The sequence below is a fragment of the Anomaloglossus baeobatrachus genome, chromosome 8, assembly GCF_048569485.1.
Source record: "Anomaloglossus baeobatrachus isolate aAnoBae1 chromosome 8, aAnoBae1.hap1, whole genome shotgun sequence".
In the NCBI taxonomy this organism is placed as follows: Eukaryota; Metazoa; Chordata; class Amphibia; order Anura; family Aromobatidae; genus Anomaloglossus; species Anomaloglossus baeobatrachus.
In genome coordinates, this window is record NC_134360.1 from 192,661,780 (window position 1) to 192,687,206 (window position 25,427).

At 44.7% G+C, this 25,427-nt stretch overlaps 1 protein-coding gene across 1 annotated transcript in view; it reads left to right on the top strand.

Moving 5' to 3' along the window:
* Positions 1 to 25,427, top strand: part of EPHX4 (epoxide hydrolase 4) — a 109,337-nt gene that overhangs the window by 5,253 nt on the left and 78,657 nt on the right. The window contains exon 2 of the mRNA XM_075322322.1: positions 6,994 to 7,079. Within this exon, the coding sequence (XP_075178437.1) occupies positions 6,994 to 7,079 (86 nt within the window). The remainder of the gene's footprint in view (positions 1 to 6,993; positions 7,080 to 25,427) is intronic.

Consider the following 25,427-nt stretch of genomic DNA (forward strand, 5'->3'; position numbering starts at 1 on the left):
GGAAAAAAATGGTGTGAAAATGTCAATAGTTGCAAAACTTAGGAGCTTAAATTTTGCATCCCTTCAAAGTTTTTACGCAAGAATTAGAAATCTTTGATGAATTGTGCCCAAAGTGCATAAAAGTTGCCTGCTGACTCAATACTGCAGCTATCCTAAGTTCATCTTGCATTAGCATTAACATGAAAGGTGTGCCCGTTTATGAGCTGTGTGGATCCTAGACGCTATCAAAATTCATTGCTTAAAGCCATGGGGTTTATTAAGCTTACACTGACTACAGAGACCCTCAGCTTCAAAGGTGTGTCCACCAAATATGGGTTAAAAAGCTCAGATTGTGAAATCCCTGGTAGCACAATAGGGACACCTACAGATTAACACTAGAAGTTCCAGAAATTTGGAGCTGCCCCCTGAAGTCCCGAAAGAGGGTCAAATGACCCTTAGTCCAAACTGAGTAGAACTAACTACGAGCTAACTGGCTAAACTCAATGGAAAACAACAACCTCCTGTGGTGCGACAGTAATGGCCTTATTACAGAACAAAAGACGGTGATTATAGGATGTTAGCTAAAATCCTTCAGGTCATTCGACCCGTCTCTGGGTTCCAAAGGTAGAAATGTTAAATGACTCTTCTCTGGGACTTCTAGTGTTAAACAGGGGGATACTATTGGAAACCATGTGAATTCTATGCAGGATTTTCAGAAATGATTCTTTTAGAGGAGTTAGGATAGGAGAGGCTGAATGTCGTGTATATACCTAACAATGGTGGTGCTCAAATGCTTTCCAGGATCAGAAGTCTTGATCTTAGAGTTTGTGAGCAAAATTCACTCCTTCTATGCAATTGGAACTCCAAATTAATAACATTTGTTTTACAAGCACTTGGAGAAATCAATACAACACACAGCATCTATGGTGTACTGAAAGTTTCTGCTTTATTACATCATGTGACCAGGTTATATAGTACCTCAAACAAAGAAATGACCATGCACCAATAAGAGCTGCAAGGGTTTGTGTAGAAATGGGAAACATCCCCACCCATCCGTGTTAGTTGAACCCTATGACATCATTCAGTTATAAGACAAGATGGTTTCTATACAATACAAAATGGCTTGTATTCTCTACAAGTTTAGAGTCTTTCATCAGAAGTCACATGTTTGTTTTTTTTTACATATATTGTAGTTATGTATCTTAAAAATTTGGTTGCGTAAACTAGAGACTTGGTTGTTTAAGTTGTATATTTTAACATGTATGGTGTCTGATGACAAAACTTCATTGTGCACCTGACAATAGTTATTTGTCTGGCCTAAAGCCTTGCTATATGACACTTAATAAGGAAAATAATGGAATTACTAATAGTGCATGCACTTCACATGTTTCCCCAATGGAGCTTGTCTTATTGCCGTTAGTATGCAGGTCACATGTACTCTTCTCCCTCACGTACTTTCTACTTCAAAGCACAGCACTTTAGCCTGGAGGCTTCTAACACTTCCAACTCTAAGGGAATCACAATTGGGATCTGACCTACATTTTAATATGATAAAATAAATGAGTTTATCTATTTATCATCCTCATATAAATTATATAGGATCATTTCCAAGATAGGAGATAAATGAGTCAGTTCCGATTTGGGGCAGAATTATATTAAAAAGTAATAACTGTAGTTTATTGCTGAAAAATGTTCCGATGTTACTTGGAAAGTGCAGATCATTAATAAAGTAAATATCCTTTTGGGAAAAAGATTTAATATAATTAAATATTCTAGTGCTTATAAGAAGATGCCCGGGTAGTATGGTGGTTCAGTGGTTATCATTGCCCACCAAGGCAGCCATCCAGATTTATGGGTCTTATACAGACAACGTTTCTAGGGCCCTTCCAACCCCTCCATGAAGGGTTGCAACAGTATCAGGCAGGGATGCAACAGAAAGCAACAGTAGCAGGCAGGGGTGCAACAGAAAGCATCAGTAGCAGTCAGGGGTGCAACAGACAGCAACAGTAGCAGCCAGGAGTGCAACAGTAGCAGGCAGGGGTGCAACAGAAATCAACAGTAGCAGGCAGGTGTGCAACAGAAATCAACAGTAGCAAGGAGGGGTGCAACAGAAATCAACAGTAGCAGGCAGGGATGCAAGAGTAGCAGGCAGGGATGCAACAGAAAGCAACAGTAGCAGGCAGTAGTGCAACAGACAGCAACAGTGGCAGGCAGGGGTGCAACAGACAGCAACAGTGGCAGGCAGGGGTGCAACAGAAAGCAACAGTAAAATACAGGCTTGCAACAGAAAACAACAGTAGCAGGCAGGGGTGCAACAGAAAGCAACAGTAGCAGGCAGGGGTGCAACAGACAGCAACAGTAGCGGGCAGGGGTGCAACAGACAGCAACAGTAGCAGGAAGAATCAGGGTGTGGCCTGACGGTGTGGAGGAAGCTCACCCACTTGACCCAGGTTCAGTGTCCACATGATTGTGAAACAAAATCACTCAGCATCAATTGACCATTGTAGTGGACAGAGTTTCAGCCACATGTGGCCAGTCTCACCCTAGTGATTTTTGTCGTGTAGAAGGAGAAATAGCTCTGCAAAAAGGTCACAATCATTCATCAGCCTGATTTTAGGATTTCTTCCACAGCAGCGCAGGTTTTAACCCTTTAGTCTACCCATATTGAGATTTTGTGTGAATGGGACAGCCAGGATAGGACTCATCACTAGAACTCAAAAAGTTGGCCAACAAGAACATCTTTGCAACCTGGACTGAAAAACACAGTTGTGGAAAGTTTAGTTGATCCCAGTAAAGTTCTCTTTCCACCACTCCACATTAGGCTTGGAATGATGAAACAGTTTGTGAAGGCTCTATCGAAATAAGAAGAGACTAAAGCGGGCTTTACACACAGCGACATCTCTAGCAATGTCGCTGGTGAAAACCCCCTTCCCCGTCGGTTGTGCATCACGGGCAAATCGCTGCCCGTGGCGCACAGCAACGCTTATACCCGTCACACGTACTTACCTGCTTAGCGACGTCGCTGTTGCCGGCAAAACGCCTCCTTTCTAAGGGGTCGGTTCGTTCGGCGTCACAGCGGCGTCACTAAGCGGCTGCCCAATAGAAGTGGAGGGGCGGAGATGAGCAGGCCGAACATCCCTCCCACCTCCTTCCTGCCTTCCTCATTGCGGGCGGCCGCAGGTACGCTGATGTTCTTCGTTCCTGCAGTGTCACACATAGCGATTTGTGCTGCCGCAGGAACGACGAACAACATCGTACCTGCAGCAGTAACGATAAGCGGGATTACAACGACTGGACAACGATCAACGATATGTTGAGTATTTTTGATCGTTAACGGTTGTTCGTGTGTTTCACACGCAACGACGTTGCTAACAAGGCCGTAAGTGCGTCACGAATTCCGTGACCCCAACGACATCTTGATAGCGATGTCGTTGCGTGTAAAGCTCGCTTTAAGTTCCTGTGTACCAAGTTTCAGGGACTGCCCAAAGCAAGAACTGAAGGAAGGCATTTTTGTGAATCCTTATATTGGGAAACTCATGAATGACGACGTGTTTTAAAGAAAAATGAAGGCTGGTGAGAAAAGAGATTGGGATTCTTTTAAAGAAATTGTGAAGATATTTCTAGGTAACAACAAATATCCAAAATGTAAGTCCATTGTGGAGAACACGCTGAAACATTACAAAGTCTTGGGTTGTCTGATGAATGTGAAGTTACATTTTTTACATTCCCATTTAGACGACTTTCCTGAAAACCTCGGTGCTGTTAGTGAAAATCAAGGAGAAAGATTTTATCAGGATATCAAAGACATGGAATGACGATACCAAAGTAGATGGAAAGTGAAGATGATGGGGGAATAAGAGCAATAATAAAAAATCATATGTATTAATAAAAATGGCAACTCACCTCACAAAAACACACATACCATTGACAGAATATATATTAAGAAAAGGACAAATTATTTTCAATGCAATCTATCAGCAGGTTTTTGCCACCTAATCTGAGAGCATTATAATGTAGAGACAAAAACCCAGCCAGGTACAACTAGGCAGCTGGGGATTGGAATCCGCAGTGCAGGGTGTCCAAGCTTTTTGGGCACCCCTGCTGTGAATTGCAGTCCGCAGCCACCCCAGAAAATGGCACATTCATAGAAGCGCCATCTTCTGGCACTGTATCCAACCCTTCCAGCTGCCCTGATGCCGGGTGGCTCACTGGGTAGTAATGGAGTTAGGGCTAGCTGTATATTATCAGCTGGCCCTAAGCCCGAAAATTCATGGTGTCACGCCAATATTAGACATGGCCACCATGAATTTCTAGTAAAGATAAAAGAAACACAACACACAGAAAAATATTTTAATTAGAAATAAAACACAACACAATTAGTGACTCCATCTTTATTGAACTAAAGAACCCCCCCCACAGTAATCCTGGGTCAAGGGTCCCGCGCCGTCCAATCCAAATCCAATATCTTCTGATCGGTTTGCTGGAAGGCAAACCGATCAGATGATGTGTTAGGTTCAAGGATGTGAATCAGATGACACATCAGCTGATTGTATAAAAGTCATTTATACAATCAGCTGATGCATCAGTGGAAAAAAAAAACTACATACTTCTGTGCAGACTCCCATCCGATTGCTGCAGGAGCCTCCAGTAATCATCTGATTAAGTCACCTGACCGCATCAGCTGATAGTTTAAGCCGGCTGGGCGGTAAAAAGCCGGCCTCACCGCTGGACTTATACAATCAGCTGATGCCGTCAGGTGCCGCATCAGCTGACCATCGGCAGGTCCTGCAGCCATCGGACGTGTCCCGGGATTCTGCACACAGCCGGAGCAGGGGTGGCGGTACCGGGAAGAGGATCTGGAAGTGGATATGTACCGGGAGTCTGCAGACAGGTGAGTATGAGATTTTTTTTTTCTACTGTTCATGTTTGATTTCACAGCTACTTCCACCTCCCGTCCGGACATGGTGCAGGACAGGAGGTGGAAGCAGCGGTGGCGGTATCGGGAGGATTCACTCTTCTGTGTTTACCAACAGAAGGAATCCTCTTCCTGTACATGTCACTTTATTACCCATCCCTTCCGTTTATAGCTGTGTTTTTAGTCATAGAAATGCACTAAAACGCAGCTATATTTGCAATTTGCGTTTTCCATTGCGGTTTTGAACATCTCATTTAACTCAATGGGTGAAAAGCGCAGTGAAAAACGCTAGAACAATTGACATGCTGCGTTTTTGTGGGCACCACAAAAACGGAGCTAAAAAAACCACGCTGTGTGTAGACAGCAAAACTGAAAACTCATTGACTTTGCTGGAGAAGCAAAGTCATGCAGTTTTCTGAGCAAAAATGCACCCGAAAAACGCGCAAAAACGCCACGAAAAACGCACTGTGCGCACATAGCCTTATTCCATCAATGTGTCACTTATGTGACTGCTTGGTGCAGTTTTGATAAAATCCCTGTGTTACCAGCAGGTGATTATCAGTAGAAGACTAGTCATTACTATTCATAAGCTGTGTATAACCGCACCCCCAGCACTGATTGTCAGGTTTCTGCCTATGCACAGTGTACACAGAAAGCTGCCAATCAATGGTGTAGGCAGGATTATAGCGCTCAGCATTCAGAGAACTGGTAGATCTGCAGCAGAGAAAACTGATTTTATTAAAATGACATCAAGCATGGAATCAGGGTCTCTGCCCCTACATCATGCTGCTCTTAGGTGAGATAGCAAAAACCTATTTGACAACAGTTGAGAACATGAAGAGAAAAAAAAAACTATAGAAATTTGGTTTCATCATAATCATACTGCCCTGTGGAATAAAGTTAACATCTTTCTTAAAGGGAACCTATCAGGTCCAATATGCACCCAGAGCCACGAGCAGTTCTGGGTGCATATTGCTAATCCCTGCCTAACAGTCCCTGCATCTAGTAGCATAGATAAAGAGATCTTTAGAAAAAGTATTTCTAAAGATCCTTTATGATATGCTAATAAGTGAGGGGACTAGTCCACTGGGCGTTAGTTCTCTGGCCAGTCGCCCCCATTAGCATGTTAGTATGCCCCTGTGGATGTGCTAACATGGTAATGAATGTGCAGCGTCACAGGATGATCTCACTCACCTCTCCGCTGCCATCGCCGCTCGATGCTGGATTTCGTCTCAGTACGCATGACCCCGGAGTTTGGGTCGTGCGCATTATGAAGCCAGGTGTACACGTCCTGGCTTCAAACTGAAGTAGTGCTCATGAGTCATGACCCAAACTCCGGGGTCATGTGTACTGTGCCGAAATCCCCCATCGGACGTGATGGCAACAGAGAGGAGCGTGAGATCATCCTGTGAAACTGCGTATTCATTAGCATGTTAGTACACCCACAGGGACGTACTAGCATGCTAATGGGGCAACTGGCCGGGGAACTAACGCCCAGGAGACTAGTCCCCGAGCTCATTAGCATACTGTAAAAGATCTTTAGAAATACTTTTTCTAAAGATCTCTTTATCTATGCTAGTGTATAGAGGTACGGTTAGGCAGGGATTAGCAATGTGCACCCAAAATTGCTCGTGGTTCTGGGTACATATTGGACCTAACAGGTTCCCTTTATTCTCCACTGTAAAAACTCAGTGTTCGGACGCCTATGGAGGGTCTAATTCTATTCTATGTGCACATAGCACAATAAAGCATAAGGCCAGGGATTGTTATCACAATGTCAAGGTTGACCATAATAGAATCGTTGGGTTTCCATGATGGAGAATAGGACTTTACTGTACAAAAACGGTATTTTTTACCGAACTTGTTACAGGGAGCGGATGTGAACAGAGAGTCTATTAGTGCCAAGGAAAAGGTCAGATCTCCTCCGAGGCTTTGGGAATATATCCCCTGCTCTGTGCCTTAATATAGCCATGTGCATGGAGCTTTAGCCCATACACTGATGTTTTTTTCTATTTTCTCTTAATATATATTGCACTTGATACTTGCACCATTTTCTACCTTATGTCATCATGACTAATATCTATATAATACATCTACAGGATTCTGGATTACGATTCCACTACGTTGCGGCAGGAGAACGAGGCAAACCCCTCATGTTACTTCTACATGGATTCCCAGAGTTCTGGTAAATACGTCTTCAATGTGATATAAATAAAGTAATTGCTTTTAATGAATGCATAAAAAAGGACTTAGTGTAAAATATAAGGACTTTTGAATTCTTTGCATAAAAATCTTGCAATATCGTAAAATAATTTGTTAAAATAAATGAGCACATCTAAAATTAATTTTATGGAACTGGACAATTCCTATAGTGTTAGATGCGGGAGAAAATCTTGTTGCAGAAACCTGTGCCTCAATGGACGCCATCAATCTTCTGAAAAACATACTTAATACTGGCCATATGGATTAAAGATTGCCAGGGGGAGACTGTGGGGAATCTGTCATTTCAGCTATTTCACCGCAGTCTACACTTCTGGTTAATCTCCTTATTAATGACCTTGTGGATGAGATTGATAGTAAAGTGTCAGTCTTTGCTGACGACACCAAACTATGTAGGATATTAAAAACTGACCTTGATAGTACAATATTACAAAAAGATCTGGATAAGATGTCAGAATGGGCAGATACTTGGCTAATGAGATTTAACACTAGAACTACTGGACTCGTGACACCTATATAGAAATACATAGTGCAAAGTAGTCAAAATGACTACCTCAGTAGTTCTAGTGTTAGTGTTGATAAATGTAAAGTAAAGCACCTAGGACGGAGTAATCCTATAGCTGCGTATACATTAAATGGAAGTAAACTCTGGACTACAGAACAGGAGAAGGACTTGGGTCTTCTCATTACAAATAAGCTGAGCAGCAGCACTCAATGTCAGGCAGCAGCTGCAAAAGCAAAGAAGATTTTAGGGTGTATAAAAAGAGAGATTAAATCCCGTGATCCCAACGTATTGTTACCCCTCTATAAATCACTTGTAAGGTCACATCTGGAATATGGGATCCAGTTTTGGGCTCCACATTTAAAACAGATATTCAGAAGATAGTCAGTTCAAAGGCAACTAGATTATTACAAGGAATGGAGGCCGCCCGTATGATGAGAGGTTGGAAAAGTTGGATTTGTTTAGCTTAGGAAAATCGACATCTCAGAGATCTCATTTATATGTATAAATACATGTGTGGTCAATACAAAGAACTGGCACATGACTTATTTCTTCCAAAGACAATACTAAGGACCAGGGGGCACTCACTGCGAGTGGAAGAAAAGCGATTCCGACAGCTAAATATCAAAGGATTCTTTACAGTTAGAGCAGTCAGACTGTGGAATGCACTACCACAAGAGGTAGTAATGGCGGATGCTATAACAGCTATTAAAAAAGGACTGGATGATTTCCTCAGTGCACACAACATTGTCGGTTATAAATGATTTAGTGATGAAATATATTGGGTTAAACTAGATGGACCTAGGTCTTTTTTCAACCTATGTAACTACACCTGCTGGACAGAGGATTATGGTATGATTGACATATACAATCTACAGTCTATAAAATGAAGTACATTGTATAGTAAATATTTTCCATTATTAGGAACACGGATTGTCCATTTTACATGATATTTGTTTTGTATTTTTCGTTCTTTTATGCCCCTTGACCTTTAACAATATTGCTTTCTCATGTCATTTCTTGCACCCTATTTTATCACTTTCAATGTTTACAAAGACGCTGACTAAGAGCTCTCTGCTGCAGATTAGTACAGCCCCATTAGATCAACATCGGCTGAAAATGTCATCTGCTGTGAGCTCCCACTGGTGATGCACTATTAACAGAAAAACTTACCCCTCATGTTTAAATATTTCTAAAATATTAGCACAGAATAGTAGGCATACATTTTAATAAAGACATTGTTTTTAAAAAACAGGCAGTGAAATGTTTTACCTCACAGAAAGAATCAGCTGTGATCACGTGCTGTCCTGTTTGTATATTCTTTTTTCCTTCTTCCCCTTAACAGGAGATGTGGTATGATCAGACCATGTCCCTGTACAGTCAGATACGGCCATTACACAGTACACAGCAGGGGCACATATAAGATTCTCAGTACGGGAATGTTTTTGGGGTTTTTCATAATGACCTGAAGAATCATGTTTCCATTTTGACCACATAATAAAGGCAAACCCCCAAAAAAGAGTGGCGGAATTACATTTTACAACACAATTTTTTATCCATTTTCTAGTTCACTGAGCTCAAATGAATGATGTTTTCCAAGATTGAAGCTCATCATACAAGAAACAAGCCCTCATACGGCTGCTATGTCGATGAAATTATTAAAAAAAAGTTATGGCTCTTGGAACAGGGGTAGGAAAAAATAAAAGTGGAAAAAAGGACAATGGCTCCACCATGAAGGGGTCCACAAAATTACATAATGATTGCAAGTCTCTTATTGCAATTTGACGTACATGTTGTTTGCCATCCTCAGCAGAAGCTGGCTGTAATATATAGCTGAGATCCTGCTGCATGCGCTGGGACCAAAGCGCGCGCCGATCCATGTACTTTCACCCAACTGATGACTTGTCAGTAGTGTGAGCAGTAATTGTGGAGTTTGACAGAAGAAGGTTGCGTTGTGCTAATGGTTGCTATGACAACAAGAAGTTTTACCAATGGCCTCCTCCTCTGCCACAAACCTCAGCCTATCAGATTCCAGCGGGGGTGGCTCCTGATATGCTACCTGTCATTCACAGACTGACAGGCTAGGTAATGCATTGTAGTACAAAAGTAGTACAGTGTATTATTAGTGTGATCAAAGGAACACATCAAGTCTCCTTATAGAACTAGTAAATATTAAAAAAAAAATGCTTTAAAAGTTAAAAAAAAAAACATATATAATATACAAAAGGGAGGTATGTGTCACTGAGACTATTAAATTCAGTGATATTAACCCCGGATGTAATGCCCGAGCATACTAGGTGCTGCGAGCGTTAAATGGATTTTAACAGGGCCTAAAGAGATGGGTGGGACGGCTGTTCACCATATCTCCACCTCGGGGTGTGGCCCCAGAGGTAAAAGGCATCTCTCTGGAAACACTCACTGTTCTATGTGTTTGGAGGGAGCAGTACCCTCTCTGTGGCTCTGTTTGAGCAGCATGGAACCCCAAACCTTAGCGGGTGGAACCCGCACTATATTTGTACTGTGTGCATGTTCTTTTGTTTTCTTTTATGCCGGTAAAGCTGTTTTGCTTTGTGCTAGCTGGTTTATGAAGTTAGGCTGCTTTCACACTTGCGTTGTTTTGCATCAGTCACAATCCGTCGTCTTGAGGAATTACGGTATATTTTGCAGGAATCCGTTTTTTCCCCATAGGCTGCTATTAGCGACGGATTGTGACTGATGGCCCTGCGTTGCATCAGTCGTTTACTCACTTTACCTTCAGGCGGTAGAAAAGCACACTGTAACGTTTTTTGTGTGCGGCGGATCAATTTTTTACTGTGAGCATGAGCAGAGTAAAAAACCGTGATGGACTGTAAATTCAGTTCCAGCACCAAGAACGATCAGCTGATCATTCACAAAAGGCGGCCGCCGGGCGATCAGCTGATCGTTCAGAAAAGCCGGCCACCGGTAAAACAGTGAAAAAAAAAAAAAAAGACAACGGATTGTTTTTTTGCAGCATCAGTCACATCAGTTGTGCCACTATCTGCAACGCATGCATTGCATCCGTCACACAACTGATTGTGACGGATGCAAAACAACGCAAGTTTGAAAGCAGAATATAAACATAGCAACAAAAACAGGAAAATATCCTCCAAAAATTAAGTATTAACTTACAGCAAGATGGGCTGCAGTGTGTACATCGCCCTGGCCAAAAACTAGTACTCTAGCAGGATACAGCTAAACCCCCACCAAAGTGGAAGCGTCACAGGTGCAGGAGGAGCTCCTCCTGCACCTGTGACGCTTCCACTCCTCCTGCACCTGTGACGCTTCCACTTTGGTGGGGGTTTAGCTGTATCCTGCTAGAGTACTAGTTTTTGGCCAGGGCGATGTACACACTGCAGCCCATCTTGCTGTAAGTTAAGTTTGAAAGCAGACCTAATAAACCAGCTGAAACGTAAACGGAGAAGCATTTCCGTGTCTACCTCAAACTGGAGCTGAGTGAGTGGATCTACCACAATTTACAGTATATATATATATATATATATATATATATATATACAAAAACAGGCAGAAAAGGTCGCACTCCAAAGATCAGGATATAAGGTTCTCTTTAATCCATGTTCATACCAGGGGTACAGGTGGTGGGGGAGGGTGAAGACATGCAGCTGGTCCGGCGCTGCATGTCTTCACCCTCCCCCACCACCTGTACCCCTGGTATGAACATGGATTAAAGAGAACCTTATATCCTGATCTTTGGAATGCGACCCTTTCTGCCTGTTTTTGGATATCTATGGTCTACACCTTGGGACACGCACCCGGATCTCACAGGTTCACTAGGATTGAGTGGCTTACTTGTAGTGGATTCAGCGGTGCCCGGTACCCCTCACCTCACTTTTATATATATATATATATATATATATATATATATATATATATATATATATATACCGTATATATACACACACACATAGGGGCGTCTCAATAAATTAGAATATCATCAAAAAGTTAATTTATTTAAGTAATTCAATATCAAAAGGTAAATGCATAGCTTATTTAGAGTCATTACACACAGAGGGATCTATTTCAAGCATTTATTTCTGTTAATGTTGATAATTATGGTTTACAGCCAATGAAAACCCAAAAGTCATTATCTCAGAAAATTAGAATAATTACCACAAAACACCTATAAAAGACTTCCTAAGTATTTAAAATGGTCCCTTAGTCTGGTTCAGTAGGCTACACAATCATGGGGAAGACTGCTGACTTGATAGTAGTAAAATAGTAAAAAAAAAAATATATATAAATTTGCGTTTTTGTATCACAAACACAAAGTAAAGTTAACATTAACATAACGGAAAAACGTGATTGCCCCAGTTACTGCAGTAAGCCAGTGGCTGTGTTATCACTGTGTCCGGTTGTGATGGTGGGATATGCTGTACTGTGTATCATGCTGTGTAGGTTCGTATTTTACGCTCGTATTTTTACTTTACTGTCCTTTATTTGTATTGCATGTGTGTTGCTCTCCTGCTGTGAAGCACACATCGCTGTGTTTGAAAGCGGGAGCCAACGATCTGAATGTGCAGGGAGCAGGGAGCCGGCTTCTGGCAGCCTGCGGATGCTGGTAACCAAGGTACATATCGGGTATCCAAGCAAAGCGCTTTGCTTAGTAACCCGATGTGTACCATGGTTACGAAGCACAGCGTTGTTACACAAGTCTCTGGTGGCTGATCTCTGATCGCTGGGGAGATCTGCCTGATTGACAGCTCACCAGCGACCATGTAGCGATACACCAACGATCCCTGCCAGGTCAGATCGCTGGTGGGATTGCTGGTTGCGTCGCTTAGTGTGACGGTACCCTTAAGGTGGCTTTACACGCTACAAGATTGCTAAAGCGATCTCGTTGGGGTCACGGAATTTGTGACGCACATCCGGCCGCTTTAGCAATGTCGTTGTGTGTGACACCTATTAGCGATTTTGAATCGTTGCAAAAACGTTCAAAATCTCTAATCGGTGACATGCCCCCCTCTTCCCAAATATCGTTGCTGCTGCAGTAATGATGTTGTTCCTCGTTTCTGTGGCAGCACACATCGCTCCGTGTGACACCGCAGGAACGAGGAACCTCTCCTTACCTGCGTCCCGCCAGCAATGAGGAAGGAAGGAGGTGGGCGGGATGTTTGACCCGCTCATCTCCGCCCCTCCGCTTTGGTTGGGTGGCCGCTTAGTGACGTCGCTGTGACGCTGAACGAACCGCCCCCTTAGAAAGGAGGCGGTTCGCCGGTCACAGCGACGTCGCAGAGCAGGTAAGTAGTGACGCTGCCGTAGCGATAATGTTCGCTACGGCAGCGATCACCACATATCGGCCGTACGATGGAGGCCGGTGCTATCACGCTCAACATTACTAGCATCGGCTAGCGATGTCGCAGCGTGTAAAGCAGCCTTTAGTCTGGGGGAAGTGGCCTGAAATTCACCTACTGCAAACTCTCTGCTTACCTGGGGGATTTGTCAGTCTGGTTGAGCAGGAGAAGAGAGAAGGACGAAGATTGATCCCCTGAGTAGAGGCTGACTCCCCAGGGAGACTGAGAGACCCCGATTTGCCTGGAAAAGGCCTGCTGGAGGATTGTGACTCATCCCCGGGACATTTATGCCATTATTTGAATATTTTACCCTCTGTGTGGTTGATTATTTGATGGACATTCTGGATTGCATGGAATAAATATGCTTTGGATTGCTCACTCATCGCTCGTTCTGTTGATTGTGTGATATGGGAGAAAGACCCTGTGACACCTCTGTTAAAGAAAATGAATATTCACTGCTCCCCCTTCCCATAATCCCCCCAACCACCTCTTGGCAGCGGCTTCAGTACCAAAACGTGGGCTACAGTATATAGGGGATGTCAGCATACTTAATTCTGCTCAAAATTAAGTGATACAATTAATATAAAATTATAATTTTAATTAATATGTTAATATTAGTGTTGAGCAGAATTAATTTCATCCTATTGCTTCTGCCTCCACACCAGTCAAGATCTCTCATGTAGCCACTGTGGAAAATTAATTGCCCAGCTTTGTATTAACAGAACACATTGTAACAGTAGGAGTAGTAGGAATAAAATAGACAATTCCGACCACTTTTCACTTGGTAATAGGTCCACATAAGGTTTCTTTCACGTTGCGTGTGCAGTTTGGATTTCAGGTTGCCAAATTCCCAAAATTAGGCTTGGATGAATAATGGGTACTACTGAGGCACCCATCATATACAGTTGTGTGAAAAAGTGTTTGCCCCCTTCCTGATTTCTTATTCTTTTGCATTTTTCAGATCACCAAACAAATTTAAACAGATAACACAAACACAAAATGTAGTTTATAAATGAAGATCTTTATTATTAAAGAAATCCAAACCTACAGGGCCCTGTGTGAAAGTGATTGCCCACTAAACCTAATAACTGGATGAGCCACCCTTAGCAGCAACAACTGCAATCAAGCCTTTACTATAACTGGCAATGAATTTATTACAATGCTCTTGACAAATTTTGGCCAACGCATCTTTGTAGAATTGTTGTAATTCAGCCACATTGGAGGGTTTCCGAGCATGAGCCACCTTTTTAAGATCTTGCCACAGCATCTCAAGTGGATTAAGGTCAGGACTTTGACTAGACCACACCAAAGTCTTAATTTTGTTTTTTTAAGCCATTCAGAGGTGGACTTTCTGGTGTGTTTTGAATCATTGTCCTGCTGCATAACCCAAGTGTGCTTCAGGCTGAGGTCATGAATAGATGGCAAGACATTCTTCTTCAGGATTTTTTGGTAGACGGCAGAATTCATGGTTCCATTTACCACAGCAAGTCTTCCAGGTCCTGAAGCAGCAAAACAGCCCCAGACCACCACATTACCACCTCCATATTTTACTGTTGCTATGATCTTCCTTTTCTGAAATTCTGTGTTACTTCTGCGCCAGATGTAATGGGACATACACCTTCCAAAAAGATCAACTTTTGGCTTGTCAGTCTACAGAGTATTCTCCCAAAAGTCTTGGGGATCATCAAGATGTTTTCTATCAAAACTGATGTTTTTTCTCAGCAGTGGTTTTCGTCTTGGAACTCTGTCATGCAGGCAATTTTGCTCCCGTCTGTGTCTTATGGTAGAGTAGTGAACGCTGACCTTACCTGAGGCAACTGAGGCATGCAGTTCTTTGGATGTTGTTCTGGGGTGTTTTGTGACCTCTTTGATGAGTCGTCACTGCTCTCTTGGGGTAATTTTGATCAACCGGCCATTTTTGGGAAGTTCCACCACTGTTCCATGTTTTCATCATTTGTGGATAATGGCTCTCACTGTGGTTTGCTGAGTCCCAAAGCTTTAGAAATGGATTTATAACCTTTTTCAGACTGATAGATCTCAATTACTTTGTTTCTCATTTGTTCCGGAATTTCTTTGGATCGCAGCATGATGTCTAGATTTTGAGGGTCTACTTCACTTTGTCAGGCAGGTCCTATTTAAGTGATTTCTTGATTGAGCACAGGTGTGGCAATAAACAGGTCAGGGCATGGCTAGTGATATTTAACTTCGCTTTCCAAAGATGTGATAAACCACAGTTAATTTATGTTTTGAGGGGATGGAGGGGGGCAATCATTGTTTTCACACAGGACCCTGTATGTTTGGATTTAATTTTCCCTTAATAATAAAGACCTTAATTTATAAACTGCATTTTGTGTTTGCTGGTGTTCTCTTTGTTTAATATTTAAATTTGTTTGGTGATCTGAAACATTTAAGTGACAAGCATACAAAAGAAGAAGAAATTAGGAAGGGGCAAACACTTTCACACCACTGGACTATGAATAAGGACGCAAGACGTCTGAAACGCGTCTCTTAATCACGTATTGAATGGAATATGTTTTCTGCTAGATGTCTTAATATTCCATACAGCAAACATACCTACTGGAAGGAAACCAAACAGTCTGTTAGCCTAAATTTGTAAATTAATGCCAATGGGTCTGTTTAACATATGCATTTGGTAAATGTGTACCTCAATCTGGTTTACTCACCACCCACAAAGGTATATGTGCCACAAGTGACTTTTGCATGAAAAATTCTGAAAGAGTGCTCTATTGTGTACCCCAATCCGTTGCTGCCTCGCGGGTTGTGCTGCTTTTCATTTGCAGGGCTCCAGCTGTGACAAGTCTGTAACATGATTGCTCCAGCCAATTATTGGTTTTGTAACATGACAGCTGAGTCGAGTGATTGGCTACAGAGATCACATGTTGTAGATCGGACATTGCCACTGCAGCCCTGCAAACAAAGAACAGCGGAGAACATTGAGGGGCGGCGATGGATTGGCAAGGGCATCTACAGAAAAGTAATGCTTATTCTTTTTATTTTATTTATTTATTTTTTTAAAGCTTTTACCTCAATTTTTATAAAAAAAAATGACAACCACTCTAAAAATCTTACGTCTATAAACTTTTTTTTATTATTTATGCTAAGTTACATTTACCTTTTAGGAAGAAATTCACTTATATGTGTAAAGAAATAATGGGTGGATAAAATGCTGCATTTTGACTTCTCTTATTTGCGGTTGTTTGTGTCACTGTATCAGATTTGTGCAATCATATAAAATTGCTATCGCAGGGTAGTGTCATCCTGCTTGTTTACATGTGTCTCTCTCTGCTCAATCTTCTACAGAATTTTTCGATGCTGGTAATAATCCGGAAGCAGAGAAGCATTTTATTGCCTGCAGTGTGAATCCTGCTGGGCTCAACACAAATTTCATACCGACTCAATATTGATGTCCCAGTTATGAAAAGTTTTGTGGAGATCTGACTTAATATGATATTCCATTCAGTACACATAAGCAATATCTAACTATAACACATCATCTGTTAAAGAAGCACTACCATTTATTTTTTTGTATTAAATGTGTGTGTACATACATGTAATGTAGTGTGTGTATTAATGTACTCAACTACGGCTGCTCTGGCGTGGAGCGGCTGGGGGTCCCCTCCTGGTTGTTTTCTTCAGCAGTCCGTATGACGGTAGCGTGAACCCTGTGGGGTTGGAGTCTCTGGTCCTGTCCCCGGTTCTCTCTTTGCTACTGAGTCCCAAACTTCAAGGTCAGTGAGGTCTTTGATGGTCCCTTCACTGTGCAGATGTTATCAGGTCTGCCTGGAGCTTTTGCCTGACCTAGGATTCTGTACCCCATTCGTGCGTAGTTCCATGAGTACTCCACCGTACTCCACCGGCAACTAACCGCCTGGCCCTCAGGTCACGGTTCACTCCTGACAGTCTGTCTGCTCACTTTCACTTCCTCTGACACATACTCCTCCACTACCACCATTACTGTGTCTCCTCTCCACTATCTAACTCCACTGTCTGCCCCTCCCACCTGGTTGTCTAGTGGACTGGAGTGGCTCCACCTCTAGGCGACCATCCATTGGTCCAACCCTAGCCTTGTACAATTCTATGGGGGATTATTGGAGAAAAACAGGGATTACCTGGAGTGTTTGGTGTTACCGGCACTGTTTTTTTTGCGTCCCTAGGGGGTAGGCCCTACATCCTGGTGGGGATGTACTACCTTCTAGCTCCCTGATGGCTTCAGGGGCGCTACACTAGAGAGAGAGATGATGGGACACCTTCTGCAGCTGCACCCTGAACTCCTAGCTAGTCCCTATACAGGTTCCACACCTGTCGCCGAGCAGGATACCTGAAACCCTGAAAGACTCTGCAATAACTCTGGCACATGAGGATCACTAGTCCCACTGCTGCACTAATAGAACAAGATGGGAAGGTACAACAGACAGAGGAAGGAACAAAGGATAAAGCCCAGCTTCACAGATACAGTCAGACACCAGGACTGCAGCTTTGATTACGTTCACACATCAGTTTTTTTCCATCAGGCACAATTCGGAAAAAAACTGATAAAACAGATCCATTAGATGCGACAGTCCCGGGACTCTACCCGGCTCATCCCGAATTGCCCTGGTGCGGAGGCAATTGAGGTAATAAGGAGTTAATGGCATAGCCCATAGCTGCCACTAAGTCCTAGGTTAATCATGGCAGGCGTCTATGAGACACCCGCAATGATTAATCTGTAGTGAAATTAAATAAACACAAACACCGAAAAATCCTTTATTTGAAATAAAAGACAAAAAACACCCTCATTCACCACTTTATTAACCCCCAAATACCCCTCCAGGTCCAACGTAATCCACTCGAGGTCCCATGACGTTTTCAGCTCTGCTACATCGGAAGCTGACAGGAGCGGCCGTAGTACACCGCCGCTCCAGTGAGCTCCACGCAGCAACTGAAGTGAGTTGCGCTATCAGCGGGGACGTCACTCAGGTAATGCTGGTGTTTGTGCGGTGATGATGGGGGCGGTAGTGCCGGCGTGTGTGCGGTAATGATGGGTGCAGTAGTGCCGGGGTGTGTGCGGTGATGATGGGTGCAGTAGTGCTGGTGTATGTGTGGTGATGATGGGGGCGGTAGTGCCGGAATCTGTGTGGGGATGATGGGGGCGGTAGTGCCCGTGTGTGTGCAGTGATGATGGGTGCGGTAGTGCCGGGGTGTGTGCGGTAATGATGGGTGCAGTAGTGCCGGGGTGTGCGGTGATGATGGGTGCGGTAGTGCTGGGGTGTGTGCGGTAATGATGAGAGCGGTAGTGCTGGGGTGTGTGCGGTAATGATGAGAGCGGTAGTGCCGGGGTGTGTGCGGTGATGATGGGGGCGGTAGTACCGGTGTGTGCGGTGATGATGGGCTCTCTCTCTTTCGGCATGAAAAAGAAAAAAAAAAAAGGATCAGTTTTTTGCTGGATCCGTAGCATCAGTTTTTACACAATCTGCGACGGCTCCGTTGCATCAGGCACATGCCGGATTGTGCCTGATGCCAAAAAACTGATGTGTGAATGTAGCCTTACACCACTTCACTGCAACAAGGGCTCCAGCAGCTTCTTCCACCTCCAGGCCTACTGTAGCTACAGAATGGATTCAGAATAACCAACACCCTCTACAGGGAGATGTGACTATATATAGGGGAAGGGAGTGGTCACCAACCTTAAACACCTGAGGGCAGGAGTCAGAAGCTGCTGGAAAGTAAAACTGACATTCATTCTTTTAGCTCCAAAGGAAAGGGAATTATGTTTAACTAGAAGGTGGCCCGATTCTAACGCATCGGGTATTCTAGAATTTATTGTATGGTTAATGTATGATTTTTGTTATATATATAGATGTTGTTGTGTGTAGTTGCCAAGTGTTTGTGTAGGGCGCTGTAAATGTTCTGGGTGTGGGGGGTGTGGGGGTGTGTGAGAGTGGTGTTGTTTGTGTGTTGCGTTGTGTGTGTTGCGTTGTTTGTGGAGCGTTGTGTGTCTGCAGTGTTGTCTGTGTGTGGTGCTGTGTGTGTTGCGCGGTTTGTGTGGGTGTGGGGTGCGTGTGTGTGTTTTGGGGGAGGTATGTTTTGTGCAATGTGTGTGTGTTGCGCGGTATGTGTGTATATTTGTGTATGCCGCGGTGTTTGTGTGTTGGGTGTTGTGTGTGTGCGGCGTTGTCTGTGTGTGTGGGTGTCTGTGTAGGGCAGTGTTTGTGGTTCCCAGTGTGTGTGTGGTGTGTTGTGCGGTGCGCGTGTGGCGGTGTGTGTGTGTTTTCGGGGGAGGTGTGCACCCCCATCATGCTCCATCCCCTATGCTGCGCACCCCCCATCGTGCTCCTTCCCCCATGCTACGCATCCTCCATCGTGCTCCATCCCCCATGCTGCGCACCCCCTATCATGCTGCATCCCCCATGCTGCGCACCCTCCATCGTGCTCCATCCCCCATGCTGCGCAACCCCCATCGTGCTCCACTCCCCATGCTGCGCACCCCCATAATGCTCCATCCCCCATGCTGCGCACCCCCCATCGTGCTCCATTCCCCATGCTGCGCACCCCCCATCGTGTTCCATCCCCCATGCTGCGCACCTCCCATCGTGCTCTATCCCCCATGCTGCGCACCCCCCATCATGCTCCATCCCCCATGCTGTAATAGTCCTCCTATTATACTCAGAGAGGAGTATAATAGGAGGACTATAATAGGAGTAGTCCTGGGGAAAGAGGAGTATAATGGGAGGAGTAGTCCTGGGGAAAGAGGAGTATAATGGGAGTAGTAGTCCTGGGGAAAGAGGAGTATAATGGGAGTAGTACTCCTGGGGAAAGAGGAGTATAATGGGAGGAATAGTCCTGGGGGGGAGGTGTATAGGTGCCCAACGTGTGCCGGGGCGGGGCCGAGCGGGCTAATGTGTGCCGGGGGCGGGGCCGAGCGGGCCACCGGGGGCGGGTCCGAGTGGGCCGCTGGGGGGGCGGGGCCGAGCGGGCCAACGTGTGCTGGGGGCGGGGCCGAGTGTGCCAACGTGTGCCGGGGCGGGGCCAAGCAGGCAAACGTGTGTCGGGGCGGGGCCGAGCGGGCGAGGCGTCAGCGTATGCCGGCTCCCTGCACATGTGTACCGGGAGCCAGTGTACGTTGGTAACCATGATACACATTGGGTAACTAAGGGAAGCGCTTCCTATAGTTACCCGATGTGTATCATGGTTACCAGCGTACACCGGCTCCGTCACGATCCCAGCATCGCACGGTTATGTCTGGGCTGGGCTGAGGGTGTGGACTCCTGGAAGCGCACTGCAGCAGTCACCTGGGAGTCGGGGCTTCATTAGAATTCGGGGGAAGGGGCGTGGCCGAGCGGGCGATGCGTGCAGAGGGCCGGGGCAAGCGGCCAATCCATGCGGGGGGCGGGGCCAGGCCGAGGCGAGCGGCCAATCCGTGGGGGGGGGGGGCCAGGCCAAGCCCAGCAGCCAATCCGACGGTTGTCACTGTAACGACACTGTCACTGTAACGACACAATTTTGGAGCAAGACAGACAGACAGAATAAGGCAATTATATATATAGATATGACGAGTCTCAGATGGCGAAGAGAGACTCTGGCCCAGCTCCTGTCACAAGTCTCTAGATGCAGAGAGACGATGTGACATGGACACTGTAGAGATCAGCGGTGCGTGAGTATATTAATAAATTCACATTACATGCGTATTGTAGTGGAGTAAGCTCTCTGGTAATTGGTAGCGTTCACACAGGCAGGCAATGCAGTTATATCCAAGACAGCTGAAGTTTATTATTTTCATAAACTTCCACGTACAGTCCAAACAAAACAGCCTCTCCTGGGCACAAAAGATCTAACCGAGCCAAAAATACTAAATAAATTGTCCTTAATATCACACAGGCTCCCCCGCCTAAACAATAACATAGCTTCTCTTATGTCAGTCTCAGGATACCACTGACCAGCAGCTACAGATCTTTTCCTCTCTCCACAGACAAAGCCTTTCTGAGAGAGCTCAGCTGCTTTAAATGAGACCAAAGGGGGCTTTACACGCAATGATATCGCTAACGAGATGTCGCTAGCGTCACGGAATTCGTGACGCACATCCGGCTTCGTTAGCGACGTCGTTGCGTGTGAAACGTACGAGCGACCGATAACGATCAAAATTACTCACCTAATAGTTGATTGTTGACACATCGTTCATTTCCCAAATATCGTTGCTGGTTCAGGATGCAGGTTGTTGGTCGTTCCTGAGGCAGCACACATCGCTACGTATGAAACCCCAGGCACAACGAACGCCGTACTTGCGTCCTCCGGCAATGAGGTGGGCATGTCTTTCATGCGGCTGCTCTCTGCCCCTCCGCTTCTATTGGACGCCTGCCATGTGACGTCTCTGTGACGCCGCACGAACCGCCCCCTTAGAAAAGAGGCTGTTCGCCGGCCACAGCGACGTCACTAGGAAGGTAAGTATGTGTGACGGGGCCTAGCGATATTGTGCGCCACGGGCAGCGATTTGCCCGTGACGCACAAACGACGGGAGCGTTGAGTACATAAATACACTCATACATATTTACAAATATATACATAAATATACAATATGTGCAAGTTAACATATTTATTTATTTTTTTTTAAAGGATTTAATGTACGTTTTTGATAATGGTTTCCCCATATGTTAAGTCATGGTAAGTGCAAAAGAAATTTCTAGAACAGATTTTAAGGCACTAAATGAGATAACATGAGATAAACAAGCAATAAAATATCCATCTCTACTGAAATTCTGCCCTCTTACAATATATACACATATTTAATCAAGAAAGTATAGGTGGGAGGGTTTCTTTAAGTAAACTTGATAAAGCTTTTTGATATTTAAAGCTTCTATGAAAATTAAAATAATTTACATATAGTTGTTATAATTTTAATTTAATCCAAAATTAATCAATGAAAGTATTGCAAATGTAATGCTTTATTATTATCTCCGTTTCCTAGATATTATATATAATTTAAGTGTAGGGTTGGTATGGGTATCTTTAAACAAGCGCAGGAATCGAGGCCGATTCATTCAGGTTACATTCACATGGCACGTCTAGTGCTGTCTGTTTTTTACTCGGGCTGCACCTTTCAAACTGCACCCATAGTTTCACTGAGCCATACACACATCGGTTTTAAAAATGGATCTGTGTCTCCGGGCCGTGAGACTCATAGAATGTCCTATTCTCATCCGCCTTGTAGATCAGACTCTGACAATAAATTCTGAAGGGGTCCTTATAAAACTGATGACACATAGAAGACAGATTTTGTGCTTCAATGACCCATCAAAGTTTCATCTTATACTATCTCATCAGAGGTGTAAGTGATGCCCCTGGACTAGTCAGGTCATCACAGGGTACTGCACGCTCTTTATCTCCTAGTGCAGGACTCAACCCCTCTTGGTTCTGAGTTCCCAACTTGCAGTAATGCCTCTATCAGCATCCAAAATCCCAATCACACCTCACAGAACACCCTGTCAGACACACCAGTGGGCTGCTAAGCTGGAATAAGGCCGCCCACCTAGGGGTCAGGCAGGGAGGTGGGAGGGAAGTGACAAGTCAGTTCAGTGGTAGCTCTCGAGCAGTGAGGAGCTCGAGGAAGCTGGGAGTTGGAGCTCCCAGGGGAGAAGTAGATTGGGTTGCAGACAGTGGTCTGGAGCTGGAGGAGTCAGAGACCCGGTCGCGAGAGATTGGGACTGGGTGCCTGGCTAAGTCTAGGAGGACGGTCAGCAGCAGTACAATAGCCGGTCTGGGAACGAAGGCACGTCGGGTTACTGGATCCTAGGTCGGGGAGAGGCTTCAAACAACCCGGCAATTAACCTGCGGAGTACAGGGCCTTTACGGACTAAGCTCAGAGATCGGGGGCACTAGCGCAATGAGGGGGATAGGGCTTTCCAACCAAAGCAGCCCACTGAAATCCCAAGCGTGAGCTCCTGAGAGCAAGCTCCTTTACTACCCATAGTAGGGAGCGGGGCCCGGACAGCTTCAAGCTTACGGGCCACTTGCACACTACTAAAATTCTGTGCACGGAGGCAGGCTCAGGACCATCAGGCAGTACTGCAGGGGACGGATACCCGGACGAGCTCCCCCAAAAGGGCAGCGGCACCCAGAGACTTAGTTTACTACGTTGTCAGCGTCTGCTTTCCTTCTGAGTGAGTACCTGATCACCCCTTGCCCCAGCTCCCCTTCGCTCCCCTGCGACCCATTCCACCATCCACAGTCCCGGGGCCTTCCCTACAAGTGGAGGAAAAACGTAATCTAGCTGCCCCCGTTCCATAAACTCCCATCGGCAGCGGCAGTACTCCCTATTACCGCACACCACGGGTGGCGTCACGATCTATCAAATCCCCTGTAAATAACCCCCTTTACATTTAAAATTGATCCTGAGCCTCCCCACCCGGGCCCGGACACCCTCGAGCCACGAGTAGCGACACCCGGATCCGAGCGGTTCGACCGCTGCAGGAGCGGTACATGTACATAGAAATCATAGGTCCCCATAGCAGATATTCTAATTTTCTCCCTTCCTCCAAAAAAGAATGAATAAATAGTAATACTTGTCTGGGTCACATAAGAACATATCTCACAACCTATACAAAGTAATGGTCCTCCAACTGAAGCCCATAGATTCCCCTTTCATTACAGCCATGAAGTATGATTCCAACAAAAGTGATCCAAAAATGCAGCACAATACTCCCACAGTGAACTCCTCCACAATACCCTCCACATGCATGCACAGTATGATGACCTACTGTACCCACCCTCAGCCACCCTGGGGACGTATGGTTACTCCAGCACAGTATGATCCCAAACTGTGACACCCCCCCCCCCCCCTTTCACAGATATCCATGCAGTATAATGGCCCCCACACAGCCCTCTGCCCAGTGTGATGGAGCCCACAAAAACTTTCACACTCTATAATTGCTTGCATACAGTATAATGGCTCTCAAATAACTTTCCATAAAGTATAAAGGTTCCCTCATAGCCCTAACAAATATTATAATGGCCCCCACATAGCCCTCTAAATAGTATATTGGCCTCTACATGGCCCTCCAAATATTATAATGTTTCCCACATAGCCTTCCATATAGTATAATTGGCCCACATAGTCCTCCATAAATAACTACCCCCATAATCCTCCATATAGTATAATTCACCCACCATAATCCTCCATGTATTATATTGCACATCCAATAGTCCTCCATATAGTATAATGCACCCCATAGTCCTCCATATATTGTAATGTACACCCCATAGTCCTCTATATATTATAATGCACCCCATAGTCCTCCATATATTATATTCTACACCCCATAGTCTTCCATATATTATAATGCACCCCATAGTCTTCCATATATTATAATGTACTCCATTATCCTCTATATAATATAATTCCCCCCCAGTCCGCCATATATTATAATGCACCCCCATTGTCCTCTATATAATATAATGCACTCCATAGTCCTCCATATATTATAATGTACAACCCATAGTCCTCCATATATTATAATGCACCCCCATTGTCCTCTATATAATATAATGCACCCCATAGTCCTCCAAATATTATAATGCACCTCCATGGTCATCCATGTATTATAATGCAGCCCCCATATGTTATAATGCACCCCATATTCCTCCATATATTATATTATATATCATCATCATTGCTTTATATACTATTTTATATTATAATATATAACACTTCCATGGATTTGTGAATTTAGCCTAAAGGGAAGGCTTTATAACAAATTGTATTTCCTATTGGCTCTAGTCTTCAGGATTCATGGATGCATGCCTTTCTGAGCTCCATTTGATATGGAGCCTGTTACAGGGGGCTGTCTGATAATAACCTAAAGGAGTATCAGACAGTCAGGGTCCACCGTGCAAAGACTCTGCTGCAGACTATGGCAGAGTGCAATACCTCTGTTAACTCACAGAAGGATATAATAAGTAAGTAAAGCAATTCCTCCCTTACTTGGAGGGTGTGTGGAATGATCTCTGTTAATAATCACAGAGACAAAGGCAATGTCTGCGAAATGGCACCTACCTAGGTCCGCTCTTCTAGTGGTGCAAAAGAGACGAACAGCAGCGTAAGCCGCACAAAGCTCCTACCTCTGTTCGCTCCCCTAGTGTGCGAGGATACGAACAACTGCCAGACGCAGTATAAGGAACGTTACCCTAGCGGCAACGTCCACCTACGAGTCGAATCACAAGGCCCAGCCAGACCATGTGCCTCAGGCACCTGCCTATGTCCGCTCCCCTAAGAGGTAAGGATACGGACAGCAGCCGAAGCTGTAAGGTATAAGAACGCTACCCTGCCGGTAGCGCTCACCTAGCATAGACAGAGGAATGTCTAGAGGAACGCGCACAGAGCGTCTACTCTTATGCATGAACCAAGAGGACTGAGCGCCATGCGGCGTGTGTCAGGGTCTTATATAGACTCTGTGCCTCATCCAAGATGGAGGACACCAGAGCCAATCCGCTG